A 15,211-nucleotide genomic window follows, 5' to 3' on the forward strand; every position below is an offset into this window, starting at 1 on the left:
TAACCTCCAAAAACCAGCCGAAGAAAGTCAGCTGGACCCCCACCTGCCAAGAGGCGTTCGAAACGTTGAAAGACGCCATGTGCACTGCCCCAGTCCTACAGGCCCCCGACTACTCACGAGAGTTTGTAGTTCAGACGGACGCGTCCGAGCATGGCATCGGAGCAGTCCTGTCCCAAGTGAACGAGAACGGCCTGGACCAGCCAGTAGCATTCATTAGCCGGAGGCTACTCCCTCGAGAACAAAGGTGGAGCACCATCGAGCGGGAGGCCTTCGCGGTGGTTTGGGCCCTGAAGAAGCTGAGGCCCTACCTGTTCGGTACTCACTTCCGGGTCCAGACCGACCACCGACCCCTCCGGTGGCTAATGCAGATGAGAGGGGAAAATCCCAAATTGCTGCGCTGCTCCATCTCCCTCCAGGGGATGGACTTCACTGTGGAGCACCGGCCTGGTTCTGACCACGCCAACGCAGACGGCCTGTCCAGATTCTTCCGCCTCAGCGAAGAGAACCCCCAAGAGGATCGATAGTTCTCCCCGCCTACAGCTGGGGGGGACGCGTGTTGGACCCGGCCTCGTGGCGTGGTCCGTCTCTGTCCCTCCACACCCTGTGAGCGTAGGCCTGTACCCCGAGTCCCCTGCACAGCCTCCCTATTAGTGTAGCCTGCACCCCGAGCCTGGTCGCCCGACTCCAAGTAAACCTAGATCCCCCGAGGACCTCGACCAGGCCTGCCTTTCCCGCTCCATGCCCGGCTCCGAGCGCCTAATCGTGCATGCCCCACAAGGCGCGGACGCCATTTTCCCTTCCCGACATCCCTGTCTCCCTGGGCCTAGCGTGACCCCGGCCCCAGCGAAACCCAGACTCCAAAGGCGCGCCAGTCCCGGCTGGGGGGTAAAGGGCTCCCCAAGTGAGAAAAGCCAGGCAGTTTCGATGGCACCTCCGGCCTCCCCTGAGGGGCTGGTATCTGTCACACCTCTAGCCCTCCCCTGTGGGCCAGTTTCGATCACCCCTCTGGCCTCCCCGAGGGCTGGCTCCAGACCCGCTGGGCGTCTGGGAATTCCCGGACCCATCTTTCAAAGGGATCAAAGAGCCAACCGCCGGACCTCGCCAACGACCAGCCCCCAGGGCCGGAGTCCTCTGCCTGCGAGGGTCCGGAGATCAAAGAGCAGAAGAACTATAACTGGGCCCGCCCGACAGCTAGCGGGCAGTTGTATCTTGGACCTGAAGCCCTGCTGATCTGATCGCGGCTGACCCTAAGAAGACTCATCTGGAACCTCTGAGCCCTGCTGACGCTGTCGCGGCTCTTTCTTCGCAACAAGGAACTGAACCACCGGAGCCCTGCTGACGCTGTCGCGGCTCGACCTCTAAAGACCACCGGAGCCCTGCTGACGCTGTCGCGGCTCGAGCTGAACTTGTAAACCATCGGAGCCCTGCTGACGCTGTCGCGGCTCGACCTCTAAAGACCACCGGAGCCCTGCTGACGCTGTCGCGGCTCGAGCTGAACTTGTAAACCATCGGAGCCCTGCTGACGCTGTCGCGGCTCGACCTCTAAAGACCACCGGAGCCCTGCTGACGCTGTCGCGGCTCGAGCTTGAACCTGCGACCATCCGAGCCCTGCTGACGCTGTCGCGGCTCCTCACGAACATCTCCAGATCGAGACCTGCTGACCTCGTCGCGGCTCGAGGAGTACTCTGGTCCGGCTGGACCATCGAGACCACTATCCCGACCGAGCCGACTCGACGGAGGTGAAGCAGCCAGTACGACCATCATTCCGTATCCCCCGGCTCGAGTATTGAGAGCTGTGCGTAGGGAACGCCTCGTACTGGCCCAGAGACTAAAAGACTGTCCCGCTTCCCCCTTCCCGAATCCTCCAAGACTTCGTGGTCCCTCGACCACTGTGTACATAAGAGTGCTTCCTTCGTTTATTGCTTATATAAAGAACTTGTTACTTGAATCCAACGGTGTGGTGTCTGTTCGTAGTGTGGTGAGAGCTCAGTGTGTACGATCCTAGACTCGAAGTCCTCCCCAGCGAGGACCTCACGATAAGACTCGGCAAGTTCTGTGGGAGAGGTGGGTCTTGGGGTGATCGGGTGAGCATAACCTGGCCCTCTGAGTGCGCCCCTTCCAACAACACAAATCTGTGGAGATGTCATCGGTGACAGCTGTAGGTAAAACCCAGTGCAGCGGTGCCAGCATTATCAGGGCCCTGGCCCTGCCCTATGGATGTGGGCAGGCACAGTATATGCACCTGGGGCTCTCAGAGCCCTCTGGCTGTGGCCACAGTGGGTGCTCTGGGGGCTGTCTGTGCCCTCTGCCTGTGGGCAGAGTGTCTGCACCTGGGACTGTCTCTGCCCTCTGGCTATGGGCACAGTGTCTGCACCTGGGACTGTCTGTGCCCTCTGGCTGTGGGCACAGTGTCTGCACCTGGGACTGTCTGTGCCCTCTGGCTGTGGGCACAGTGTCTGCACAAGGGACTGTCTGTGCCCTCTGGCTGTGGGCACAGTGTCTGCACTGAGGGCTCTCTGCCCTCTGGCTGTGGGCACAGTGTCTGCATTGAGGGCTCTCTGCCCTCTGGCTGTGGGCACAGTGTCTGCACCATGGACTGTCTGTGCCCTCTGGTTGTCTGGCTGTGGGCACAGTGTCTGCACCAGGGACTGTCTGTGCCCTCTGGCTGTGGGCACAGTGTCTGCAACAGGGGCTGTCTGTGCCCTCTGGCTGTGGGCACAGTGTCTGCACCAGGAACTGTCTGTGCCCTCTGGCTGTGAGCACAGTGTCTGCACTGAGTGCTCTCTGCCCTCTGGCTGTGGGCACAGTGTCTGCACCAGGGACTGTCTGTGCCCTCTGGCTGTGGGCACAGTGTCTGCACCAGGGACTGTATGTGCCCTCTGGTTGTGGGCACAGTGACTGCACTGAGGGCTCTCTGCCCTCTGGCTGTGAGCACAGTGTCTGCACTGAGGGCTCTCTGCCTGGCTGTGGGCACAGTGTCTGCACCAGGGACTGTCTGTGCCCTCTGGCTGTGGGCACAGTGTCTGCACCAGGGAGTGTATGTGCCCTCTGGCTGTGGGCACAGTGTCTGCACTGAGGGCTCTCTGCCCTCTGGCTGTGGGCACAGTGTCTGCACTGAGGGCTCTCTGCCCTCTGGCTGTGGGCACAGTGTCTGCACCAGGGACTGTCTCTGCCCTCTGGCTGTGGGCACCGTGTCTGCACCAGGGACTGTCTGTGCCCTCTGGCTGTGGGCACAGTGTCTGCACTGAGGGCTCTCTGCCCTCTGGCTGTGGGCACAGTGTCTGCACTGAGGGCTCTCTGCCTGGCTGTGGGCACAGTGTCTGCACCAGGGACTGTCTGTGCCCTCTGGCTGTGGGCACAGTGTCTGCACCAGGGACTGTGTGTGCCCTCTGGCTGTGGGCACAGTGTCTGCACTGAGGGCTCTCTGCCCTCTGGCTGTGGGCACAGTGTCTGCACCAGGGACTGTCTCTGCCCTCTGGCTGTGGGCACCGTGTCTGCCCCAGGGACTGTCTGTGCCCTCTGGCTGTGGGCACAGTGTCTGCACTGAGGGCTCTCTGCCCTCTGGCTGTGGGCACAGTGTCTGCACTGAGGGCTCTCTGCCCTCTGGCTGTGGGCACAGTGTCTGCACCAGGGACTGTCTGTGCCCTCTGGCTGTGGGCACAGTGTCTGCACCAGGGACTGTATGTGCCCTCTGGCTGTGGGCACCGTGTCTGCCCCAGGGACTGTCTGTGCCCTCTGGCTGTGGGCACAGTGTCTGCACTGAGGGCTCTCTGCCCTCTGGCTGTGGGCACAGTGTCTGCACTGAGGGCTCTCTGCCCTCTGGCTGTGGGCACAGTGTCTGCACCAGGGACTGTCTGTGCCCTCTGGCTGTGGGCACAGTGTCTGCACCAGGGACTGTCTGTGCCCTCTGGCTGTGGGTACAGTGTCTGACCAGGGACTCCCGGTGATCTCTACCTGTGGGCACAGTGTCTGCACCGAGGGCCCACAGTGCCCTCTACCTGTGGGCACACCTAGGGCCCTCTGCCCTCTGCCTGTGGGCACCGTGTCTGCACCGGAGGGAGAGGGGGGCTGTCAGTGCACCCTTGAGTGGGCACAGTGTCCGCGCCGAGGGCACTCATGGCACCCTTGAGTGGGCACAGTGTCTGCGCCGAGGGCACTCAGGGCACCCTTGAGTGGGCACAGTGTCTGCGCCTAGGGCACTCAGGGCACCGTGTCTCTGCACCGGGGGTAGATGGGGGCAGTCAGTGCCCCCGGGGCATGGGCACATGCTGGAATTCCTAGAATCTCCCCAGTTGCCCCGGTGTGAACAGAGAGGACTTTCCCAGCCCTGGCACGGCTGGAATTCCCAGGGTCAGGGCTGCTGCTGTTTCTGTCAGACGGGTTTCTTCTTCCTCTCCAGGGCGCTGCGGCTCGGATGGGAAATTCCCAGCGTTGAGCTCTGAACAGACAGACAGACTCCGCCCCGGGCCTGCCCCGTGCGGGGGAGATACATAAGAGGGGGCCGAGGAGGCTGGCACTCACTGGACTGACGGAGAGCAGTGGAGAGAGCTACAGAGGACGCAGCACAGGGCACAGCAGAGGACGCAGCGCCTGGCACAGCAGAGGACACAGCGCCTGGCACAGCCAGGGCACAGTACAGCGCCTGGCACAGCAGAGGACGCAGCGCCTGGCACAGCAGAGGACGCAGCGCCTGGCACAGCAGAGGACACAGCACAGGGCACAGCAGAGGATACCTGGCACAGTACAGGGCACAGCGCCTGGCACAGCACAGGGCACAGTACAGCGCCTAGCACAGCAGAGGCCGCAGGACCCAGGCGGCACTATAAGGACCCTCTCCTTGGCACCATTGTATCTCCTCAGGGCGCATAGAGGCCCCGCTCCTTGGCACCCCTTGAACCTTCATCAGGACCCCCCTTGGAGCCCCCCTTCACCCTCAGCCCCCCGGTGCCAGCCATGTCTGCGGAGCTGGAGGTGCCCAGAGGGCACTGGGCCATGCCCCCCCGTGGGCAGGACCCCAAGAAGGAGCCGGGCCTGGAGGAGCGCCTCGACAGCGGCCTGGACTCCATGAAGGAAGACGAGTACGAGCAGATGGTGCAGGAGCTGCAGGAGATCCGGCTGCAGCCGGGGCCCCCGGGGGCCCCCAGCCCCGCCGAGCCCTGGCGGGGGCAGCGCACCGACGACGGAGACACGTAAGTGTGCCAACCTGGCCTGGGCACGGGAGGGGCGGGCTGGGTTTGGAGAGGAGGTAGGGGGGGTGGCAAGGGGGTAGGAGCGGTGGTAAGGGGGTAGGATGGGGTGGTAAGGGGCTGCCATGGGTGGTAAGAGGCAGCCTGGGGTGGTAAGAGGGGGTGGTAAGGAGATGCCAGAGGTGGTAAGAAGCTGGCTGGGAAGGGCAAGGGAGTGGGAGGGATGTCAGGGGTGGTAAAAGGGGCTGCCAGGGGTGGTAAGGAGCAGCAAGGGTCTAGGGGTGGTAAGGGGCTGGCTGGGGGGGGGGGGCTTGGGGTGGTAAGAGGCTGCCAGGGGTGGTAAGAGGCTGGGAGGGGTGGATTGGGGCTACATGTATTCTTTATGGTAGAGCTGATTCTGTATACTTAAGAGAGCTCTGTGATGACGCGTCAGATCGCATCGAGCTGATGTACAAGTTGCATCCTCCCCCCCCCCCCCCCCTTCCCCGCCCCCGAATGAATTGTGAAATATTTTTAGAAGCGTAAACAGAAAAGTCCCCTTTAAGAGCTAGCGCCAAAGGTTACCTAATGGTGCTTTTCGGGGGGCGGGGCCTGTGCGGAGAGTACAGACTGTTCTCTCTAGCAGGGGGCGTGGCTTGTGCAGGGGGGGGCGGAGAGTACAGACTGTTCCTTCTCTAGCAGGGGGCGGGGCCTGGGAAGTCCCTGGCACCCTGCCAGCTGTGAGCAGCTGCTGGAAACACCCTGAAAACCCCGGCTTACACAAGGCCGGACTTCCCCGTGCCTCATGCCTTCCTCAGCCCTTCTCTTCCCCTCCCCCCTCACCCCAAGGGCTGACCCTCGCCCCTTCCTTCTGGGCTCACTGCTCACCCTCTTCCTCCCGTGCCCCCTCGAGCGCCCACCCTCACCCCTTCTGAACTTCTTAGCTCTTCCTAGCGCCCACCCTCACCCCTCGGGCTTCTCAGCTCTACCTAGTGTTCACCCCTACATTTCTGGATTCATCAGCCCCTCCCCCCCTTTCCTAGCGCCCACCCTCACCCCTCGGGCTTCTCAGCTCTACTTAGTGTGCACCCTCATCTTTCTAGAACCATCACCCCCTTTCCTAGCGCCCACCCTGACCCCTTCCTTCTGGGCTCACTGCTCACCCTCTTCCTCCCGTGCCCCCCTCGAGCGCCCACCCTCGCCCCTCGGGCTTCTCAGCTCTACCTAGTTTGCACCCCTACATTTCTGGACTCATCAGCCCCCCCCTCCCCCCTTTCCTAGCGCCCACCCTCACCACTTCCTTCTGAGCTTTTCTTCTCGGCTCTACCTAGTGTTGACCCTCACCTCTTCCTGGACTCACCAGCCCCCCCCCCATCATTACTTCATCCTTCGCTCCTCGTCCGGGTTTATTTAAGTGATACGTGCTCAGGGGTTTGCACTATTTATAGCCCTTGTGCTCAGGGGTTTGCACTCTTTATAGCACTTGTGCTCAGGGGTCTGCAGTGTTTATAGCACTTGTGCTCAGGGGTCTGCACTGTTTATAGCTCTTGTGCTCAGGGGTTTGCACTGTTTATAGCACTTGTGCTCAGGGGTTTGCACTGTTTATAGCTCTTGTGCTCAGGGGTTTGCACTGTTTATAGCGCTTGTGCTCAGGGGTTCCACTATTTATAGCACTTGTGCTCGAGGGTTTGCACTGTTTATAGCACTTGTGCTCAGGGGTTTGCACTATTTATAGCCCTTGTGCTCAGGGGTTTGCACTGTTTATAGCACTTGTGCTCAGGGGTTTGCACTGTTTATAGCCCTTGTGCTCAGGGGTCTGCACTGTTTATAGCCCTTGTGCTCAGGGGTCTGCACTGTTTATAGCACTTGTGCTCAGGGGTCTGCACTGTTTATAGCACTTGTGCTCAGGGGTCTGCACTGTTTATAGCACTTGTGCTCAGGGGTCTGCACTGTTTATAGCACTTGTGCTCAGGGGTCTGCACTGTTTATAGCACTTGTGCTCAGGGGTCTGCACTGTTTATAGCCCTTGTGCTCAGGGGTTTGCACTGTTTATAGCACTTGTGCTCAGGGGTCTGCACTGTTTATAGCCCTTGTGCTCAGGGGTTTGCACTGTTTATAGCACTTGTGCTTAGGGGTTTGCACTATTTATAGCCCTTGTGCTCAGGGGTCTGCAGTGTTTATAGCACTTGTGCTCAGGGGTCTGCACTGTTTATAGCACTTGTGCTCAGGGGTCTGCACTGTTTATAGCACTTGTGCTCAGGGGTTTGCACTGTTTATAGCACTTGTGCTCAGGGGTCTGCACTGTTTATAGCACTTGTGCTCAGGGGTCTGCACTGTTTATAGCACTTGTGCTCAGGGGTCTGCACTGTTTATAGCCCTTGTGCTCAGGGGTCTGCACTGTTTATAGCACTTGTGCTCAGGGGTTTGCACTGTTTATAGCACTTGTGCTCAGGGGTCTGCACTGTTTATAGCCCTTGTGCTCAGGGGTTTGCACTGTTTATAGCACTTGTGCTTAGGGGTTTGCACTATTTATAGCCCTTGTGCTCAGGGGTCTGCAGTGTTTATAGCACTTGTGCTCAGGGGTCTGCACTGTTTATAGCACTTGTGCTCAGGGGTCTGCACTGTTTATAGCACTTGTGCTCAGGGGTTTGCACTGTTTATAGCCCTTGTGCTCAGGGGTTTGCACTGTTTATAGCACTTGTGCTCAGGGGTTTGCACTGTTTATAGCCCTTGTGCTCAGGGGTCTGCACTGTTTATAGCACTTGTGCTCAGGGGTTTGCACTGTTTATAGCACTTGTGCTCAGGGGTCTGCAGTGTTTATAGCACTTGTGCTCAGGGGTTTGCACTATTTATAGCCCTTGTGCTCAGGGGTCTGCAGTGTTTATAGCACTTGTGCTCAGGGGTCTGCAGTGTTTATAGCACTTGTGCTCAGGGTGTGCACTGTTTATAGCACTTGTGCTCAAGGGTTTGCACTGTTTATAGCTCTTGTGCTCAGGGGTTTGCACTGTTTATAGCTCTTGTGCTCAGGGGTTTGCACTGTTTATAGCACTTGTGCTCAGGGTTTGTACTGTTTATAGCACTTGTGCTCAGGGGTTTGCACTCTTTATAGCACTTGTGCTCAGGGTTTGTACTGTTTATAGCACTTGTGCTCAGGGGTTTGCACTCTTTATAGCACTTGTGCTCGAGGGTTTGCACTGTTTATAGCACTGTCTGCCCCTTCGACCCTCCTCTGACCTTTGCCCTTTGCACCCTCAGGTTCCTCCACCTCGCCATCATCCACGCAGCCGAGGAGCAGGCGCTGAGGGCCGTGCATCTGTCCGCCTCGGACCCCGGCTTCCTCAACTCGCAGAACCATCTCAAACAGGTGAGCAGAGCCCTCGTGCAAGTGGTGAAAAGAGTAGTGAGCTGCAGTGAAGCGTGAACGAGCGCGCCGCGTGCAGGGAAGGGCAGTGAATATATCACACCAGGGCACGTGCAATCAGTGCACACACTAGTGTCACCCATCTGACGAACGAACCCGCTGGTCATATCTGGTGAATAGTGCACCAAAGGCTGTCTTCAGCAGTACACGTCACATACATTAGACACGCGAAGGACAATAGTCAGTCAGTCAGTCAGTCAATCTTTATTCGGGTACCACAGTACCCATAAAAGCACAATATAAAATACATTACATACATATTAAAATTGTAACCGGTCAAATAGTCTAAATACATTCATTATACAGATCATAAGTGACTTAGTGCAAAATTTAGGATCATCGCAGTACAGAACTATTTACATCACTCTCAGTCTTCAGCCATGGCTCCGCGCCCCTTACTGCCGTTTTTAGGAAAGTGCAAGTGCGAAAACTAAGGTCCTCGTCATCTAAAGTTAACATGGAATCAAATGCTGCCTCTAAGCTAACCGGCCTTCTCCTATTAAAATACGAGCATAAAAACTGTTTAAAATATTTGATATAAAATTTGCAGGAGAATATAAAGTGCTTTGCAGATTGCTCGCTCCTCCCGTCGCACGGACACGGGATCGAGTTTAAATTAGAACAATAACCAAGTGGGAAGGAGAATGCAAAGCAGATTGTGCAGCCCTTAAACGGAACAGTAAACGTGTCTCCCAGCGGGGCATCGGTAGTGACAGATAGATGAGGAGGGGGTGCCTATAATGTTCGATGGCCATATAGTTACGCACAGTAGTTTTACTGACCTCGACTGCCTCACGCTCGGTCTTATATAAGGAGTACAGAGCATTCTGCATGTCCTTTTTTGCGACTAAAGCAGCGAGTGAAGGGTCCCAAAAAATGCTCTCCATATTTATACTACGCAAACTGCTCAACACTCCACCCAACCACGGGATATCCAGGCCCCTGGCACACCCTAAGCAGTCCTAGTTGAGGCAGGTTGGCACAGGGCGCCTAGACTGCAGAGGTGCGCTGCAGCCATGGTATAGCGCTTAGATTGCAGAGCCGCGCTGCAGCCATGGTATAGCGCCTAGACTGCAGAGCCGCGCTGCAGCCAAGGTATAGCGCCTAGACTGCAGATGCGCGCTGCAGCCATGGTATAGCGCTTAGATTGCAGAGCCGCGCTGCTGCCATGGTATAGCGCCTAGCACAGTCACTCACCTTCACCCCCTCTGTGCTTTCAGACCCCGCTCCACCTGGCGGTGATCACGGAGCAGCCGCAGATCACACAGGCGCTGCTGAAGGCCTGCTGTGACCCCGAGATCCGGGACTTCCAGGGGAACACGGCCCTGCACCTGGCCTGTGAGAGGGGGTCCCTGCGGGCCGTGGGGCTGCTGACCCAGCACTGCCGGAGGCCGCAGCTGCAGGCGCTGCTGCAGACCGTCAACTACAGCGGTGAGTGGGCCCAAGATCACACGTGGGGCTGTGTGAAGGGTGAGTGGGGCCAAGATCACACGTGGGGCTGTGTGAAGGGTGAGTGGGGAGTGTGTGCAGCGGTGAGTGGGCCAAGATCACACGTGGGGCTGTGTGAGGGTGAGTGGGCCCAAGATCACACGTGGGGCTGTGTGCGTGGGCGCTCACGTGGCGCAGAGAGATGCCTGGCTTTGTGGCACTTGATTGTTTAAAGGGTGAGTGAGTGGGGAGTGCATGCAGCGGGTGCCGGGGTGCCCAGGGTCACACATGGGGGCTGTTTGCTAATGTTTGCGTGGGCGCTCACGTGGCGCAGAGAGATGCCTGGCTTTGTGGCACTAAAGGCTGGTGGCGCAGTGACTGTGGGCCTTGGTGTTGGGGGAGGTGGGTGGTGCAGTGACTGTGGGCCTTGGTGTGGGGGGGGGCAGTATACAACCTTTACAACGAAACTTTTACAATGAACTACCATTACAACGCAACTTTTACAACGCAAACTATTACAACGCATTGCTCTGGGGGGCGCTCTAGGATAGGGAATAGGTTAATTTACTATCCAATAACCTTCCCTACTATCCACGGGGACTGGAGTTGGAATAGTAAATTAAACTATTCACTATCCAGCGCCCAAAAGCATTATGCGTTGTAATGGTATGCGTTGTAAAACTTACGATGTAAAGGTAGGCGTTGTAAAGGTAGGCGTTGTAACATCATACATCCGGGGGGGGCTGGTGGTGCAGTGAATGTGGGCCTTGGTGTCGGGGGGGGGCTGGTGGTACATTGACTGTGGGCCTTGGTGTCAGGGGGGGCTGGTGGTGCAGTGAATGTGGGCCTTGGTGTGGGGGGGGGCTGGTGGTGCAGTGAATGTGGGCCTTGGTGTGGGGGGGGGAGTGCAGTGAATGTAGGCCTTGGTGTGGGGGAGTGGAGGGGGGGCCATGCCTCCTGTCTGTGTGCCCGTCTGGGGTCGACCAGCTCTTGATGTCTCGTGCTTCTTCCCCCCCACAGGACGCACGTGCCTGCATGTGGCCGCCTTGCACGGATTCCTGGCCATCGTGGAACAGCTGGTGGCGCTGGGGGCCGACATCAATGCTCCGGTGAGTGCCCTCCTTGCCCTCTCTGGGCACTGCCTGGGGGGCTCCTGGGGGCGGGCTCTGGTTGTAAACACGGGGGCTTATACACTGGGCAGCGCTGCGAGTCCCCTTGCAGCACAGCCGAAGCCAATGTGGAAGGGCAGGAGTGCACCGTATTTTTCCAATCGAGTGCATTATTGCCCCTCCCTTCTTTTTCCCGCACAATTTGCTGCCTGGCGCCAACATAGGCGCTCTTGCACCATGGTGCCCGGGTGCCTCCGTTCGTTGCGGGCAGGCTTGTTTTTGTGCAGGAACGGGCACCTTCCTGCATATAAACGATCCCGAGAGGCGTTTTCCTCTTTCTAAACATATTTCTCCTGGTTACGGAGGCGTCGGGAGGCGCGCGGATCTGGCGCTCCCCCAGATTTACACCACGTTGTAAATCTGGGGGAGCGTCAGATTCCATGCGTGTTGTGTGGGAAAACCCACAGCAACGCCCATGGAACGCCTCCCGGGCGCAGACTGAGGCAACGCAAGCAACGCAGCGATGTGCCCTGCGCCGCCTTATTCATGATATATGAGGACACTAAAAGCCACACAGGGTGGCTTCGCGTGGCTTCATAAATCGAATTGAGAGCCCTTCACGCATGTGCCACTTTACGCTGTGCAAAAGTGACATAGGGCTCTTGTAAATAGGCCCCTGAGAGTGGGTAAGGTCCGCTCTGCGGGGAACCGGTGCAAACTGTTGGGCTTGGTGTGGTGTACCGGGTGGGTCCGTTGCACTGGGTAAGAGACTGGTCTGCTGCGCGGGTTAATGTCTGCTCCATCGCCGTTGGGTGCACCGGCTGCGCTGTGCTGCGCGGGGCCCTGGTCTCATATTCTGGATATGGGCCCTGCCTGCAGCGCTGGGTCTGTGCGCGGCCCTCTGCACTGGGTGTATACCTGACCCTCTGCGCTGGGTATCCACCGGGGGCCATGATGCTGGATATGGGCCCTGCCTGCAGCGCTGGGTCTGTGCGCGGCCCTCTGCACTGGGTGTATACCTGACCCTCTGTGCTGGGTATCCACCGGGGGGCCATGATACTGGATATGGGTGGAACCCGCTACGCTTTGTGCTGACCTGGGTTTTCCCTTGTTTCCTCCGAACAGGAACCATGCAACGGGCGGACGGCGTTGCACCTCGCCGTGGACCTGCAAAACTCGGACCTCGTGTCGGAATTGGTGCGATTGGGCGCCGACGTCAACAGCGTCACCTATCAGGGCTACTCGCCCTATCAGCTCACCTGGGGCCGGGACAACCTGCAGATCCGCTACCAGCTGCAGGGCCTGACCAAGAGTGGCCTGCACGACCTGCCCGACAGCGAAGACGACGACAGCGCCCAGTCCGACTCGGACTTCTCTGACGATGAGGTACGTGTCCACTGTCGCTCGCTGCAAGCGCAAAGTCTAGCCAGGTAGCGGCAGTATAGTGGTCAGCTCTGTTAGCACTCGCCGGCACCTCTGCCTCTGCTAAGAGTAGTTCCGATGATCACTTGGGCGTAACTAGTGCGCGTGGGAGTTCCTATTGTATTAACATGTCCGATAGGTGGAAATCCGAAGGGGGGGGGCTTGAAAGCATCCAAGGGTAGCGTACAGGGCTGTCTCATTCCCATAAATGTCCACAAGGGGTGTTTGCACTGGAATCACCCATTCATTATAAGATGGCTGCCTTCATTGCTTCAGAATAGCCGTTCTTTCCAGGCTAAAATGGCCGCCAGCAGTGTCTGAGAGACAGCCACTTTCAGATTATCTGAGTGGGAATCCCCTTCAGATTAAGATGGCTGCCCCCAGTGTCTTAGAGACAACCACTTTCAAATTAAGATGGCCGCCAGCCGTGTCTGAGAGACAACTGCATTCAGATTAAAATGGCCGCCAGCAGTATCTCTGAGAGGGAATCCCCTTTAGATTAAGATGGCCGCCAGCAGTATCTGAGTGGGAATCCCCTTCAGATTAAGATGGCTGCCAGCAGTATCCCCTTCAGATTAAGATGGCCGCCAGCAGTATCTCTGAGTGGGAATCCCCTTCAGATTAAGATGGCCGCCAGCAGTATCTCTGAGAGGGAATCCCTTTCAGATTAAGATGGCCACCAGCAGTATCTGAGTGGGAATCCCCTTCAGATTAAGATGGCCGCCAGCAGTATCTCTGAGAGGGAATCCCCTTCAGATTAAAATGGCCGCCAGCAGTATCTTTGCGAGGGAACCCCCTACAGATTAAGATAGCCACCAGCAGTATCTGAGTGGGAATCCCCTTCACATTAAAATGGCCGCCAGCAGTATCTCTGAGAGGGAATCCCCTTCAGATTAAGATGGCCACCAGCAGTATCTTTGCGAGGGAACCCCCTACAGATTAAGATAGCCACCAGCAGTATCTGAGTGGGAATCCCCTTCACATTAAAATGGGCGCCAGCAGTATCTCTGAGAGGGAACCCCCTTCAGATTAAGATGGCCGCCAGCAGTATCTGTGAGAGGGAATCCCCTTCAGATTAAGATGGCCGCCAGCAGTATCTCTGAGAGGGAATCCCCTTCAGATTAAATTGGCCGCCAGCAGTATCTCTGAGAGGGAATCCCCTTCAGATTAAGATGGCCGCCAGCAGTATCTCTGAGAGGGAATCCCCTTCAGATTAAATTGTCCGCCAGCAGTATCTCTGAGAGGGAATCCCCTTCAGATTAAATTGGCCGCCAGCAGTATCTCTGAGAGGGAATCCCCTTCAGATTAAGATGGCCGCCAGCAGTATCTGAGAGGGAATCCCCTTCAGATTAAGATGGCCGCCAGCAGTATCTCTGAGAGGGAATCCCCTTCAGATTAAGATGGCCGCCAGCAGTATCTCTGAGAGGGAATCCCCTTCAGATTAAGATGGCCGCCAGCAGTATCTCTGAGAGGGAATCCCCTTCAGATTAAATTGGCCGCCAGCAGTATCTCTGAGAGGGAATCCCCTTCAGATTAAGATGGCCGCCAGCAGTATCTGAGTGGGAATCCCCTTCAGATTAAGATGGCCGCCAGCAGTATCTCTGAGAGGGAATCCCCTTCAGATTAAGATGGCCGCCAGCAGTATCTGAGCGGGAATCCCCTTCAGATTAAGATGGCCGCCAGCAGTATCTCTGAGAGGGAATCCCCTTCAGATTAAGATGGCCGCCAGCAGTATCTCTGAGAGGGAATCCCCTTCAGATTAAGATGGCTGCCCCCAGTGCCTGAGAGGCAACAACTCCCCCAAAAGAGTCCAGGACACTTATTTATTACTCTAACACCAATCCTGGAATATTCTGGGGTAAAGTTAAAAATTCACTCATTATTTCCCAAAAAGTTTGAAAACTAGCAATTTTGCATTAGCTGTGACCCGCGCAGAGGCTTGCGTACCTGATGACATTACGCCAGGCACTAACTTCGCTTTACTTTCTCTCTTCCAGCTCATGTACGATGACTGCACCTTCCAAGGGCAGCCGCTGACGGTTTAGTGTCAAGAGCAACGCGCTGTACATTTGTGAAAATCAGAAGATCTATTTTTTTTATTTATGAAAAACCAAAACCCCCCCAAATCTTCCACTACGTCGGACGGGGCGCAATGACCAGGCCCTTCTGTACAGACTATATGTGCTGGGGGGCACATGCGCGCGTGCCGCAACACTTGTATTGTATTGTATATAAAATGTAAATGCTGTAAATTTCTTTGTACAGATCTATTTTTTATACGAGAGAGAGCTCTAATTTATTAAAAAAATGTTGACTTTATATCTCCTGGATTGTGTGAAACATTTTTCAGTAGTGAGATCGCTTCTGTGCACAGACTACACACTGAGAAGACAGCCAGTCCCAGAATGCACTGGGGTCTCACTGGGCACCAACAGCTGAATGCTAGAATTGATGTGATGGGAAAGACTGCAAGAACCAGAATGCACTTTGGTCTTACTAGGGATCAACATCTGAAAAGTGCAAAGGCTGCAACTGTGCCAAAAATAACTGATGTAATTTTGGAATTTTTGTGGAACCTTATGTTAAGCACTCTGATACCTCCGGGTCTAGCCAGCGCTATATAAAACTCAAATGAATAATAAGTGTGCACCCACGCCTTCCTCTCA

General features: G+C 56.7%; 1 protein-coding gene across 1 annotated transcript; it reads left to right on the forward strand.

The window, feature by feature from the left end:
- Positions 1-4,511: 4,511 nt before the first annotated feature.
- On the forward strand, positions 4,512-14,864 carry NFKBIA (NFKB inhibitor alpha). Its single transcript, XM_078659364.1, has 6 exons — positions 4,512-5,189; positions 8,421-8,529; positions 9,807-10,017; positions 11,035-11,123; positions 12,249-12,509; positions 14,543-14,864. The coding sequence occupies exons 1-6, from the start codon at positions 4,954-4,956 to the stop codon at positions 14,588-14,590; spliced, it is 954 nt and encodes a 317-aa protein (XP_078515490.1). The 5' UTR covers positions 4,512-4,953; the 3' UTR covers positions 14,591-14,864.
- The last annotated feature ends 347 nt before the right edge of the window (positions 14,865-15,211 follow it).

This window comes from Lissotriton helveticus, chromosome 9, assembly GCF_964261635.1.
Source record: "Lissotriton helveticus chromosome 9, aLisHel1.1, whole genome shotgun sequence".
Taxonomy (NCBI): domain Eukaryota; kingdom Metazoa; phylum Chordata; class Amphibia; order Caudata; family Salamandridae; genus Lissotriton; species Lissotriton helveticus.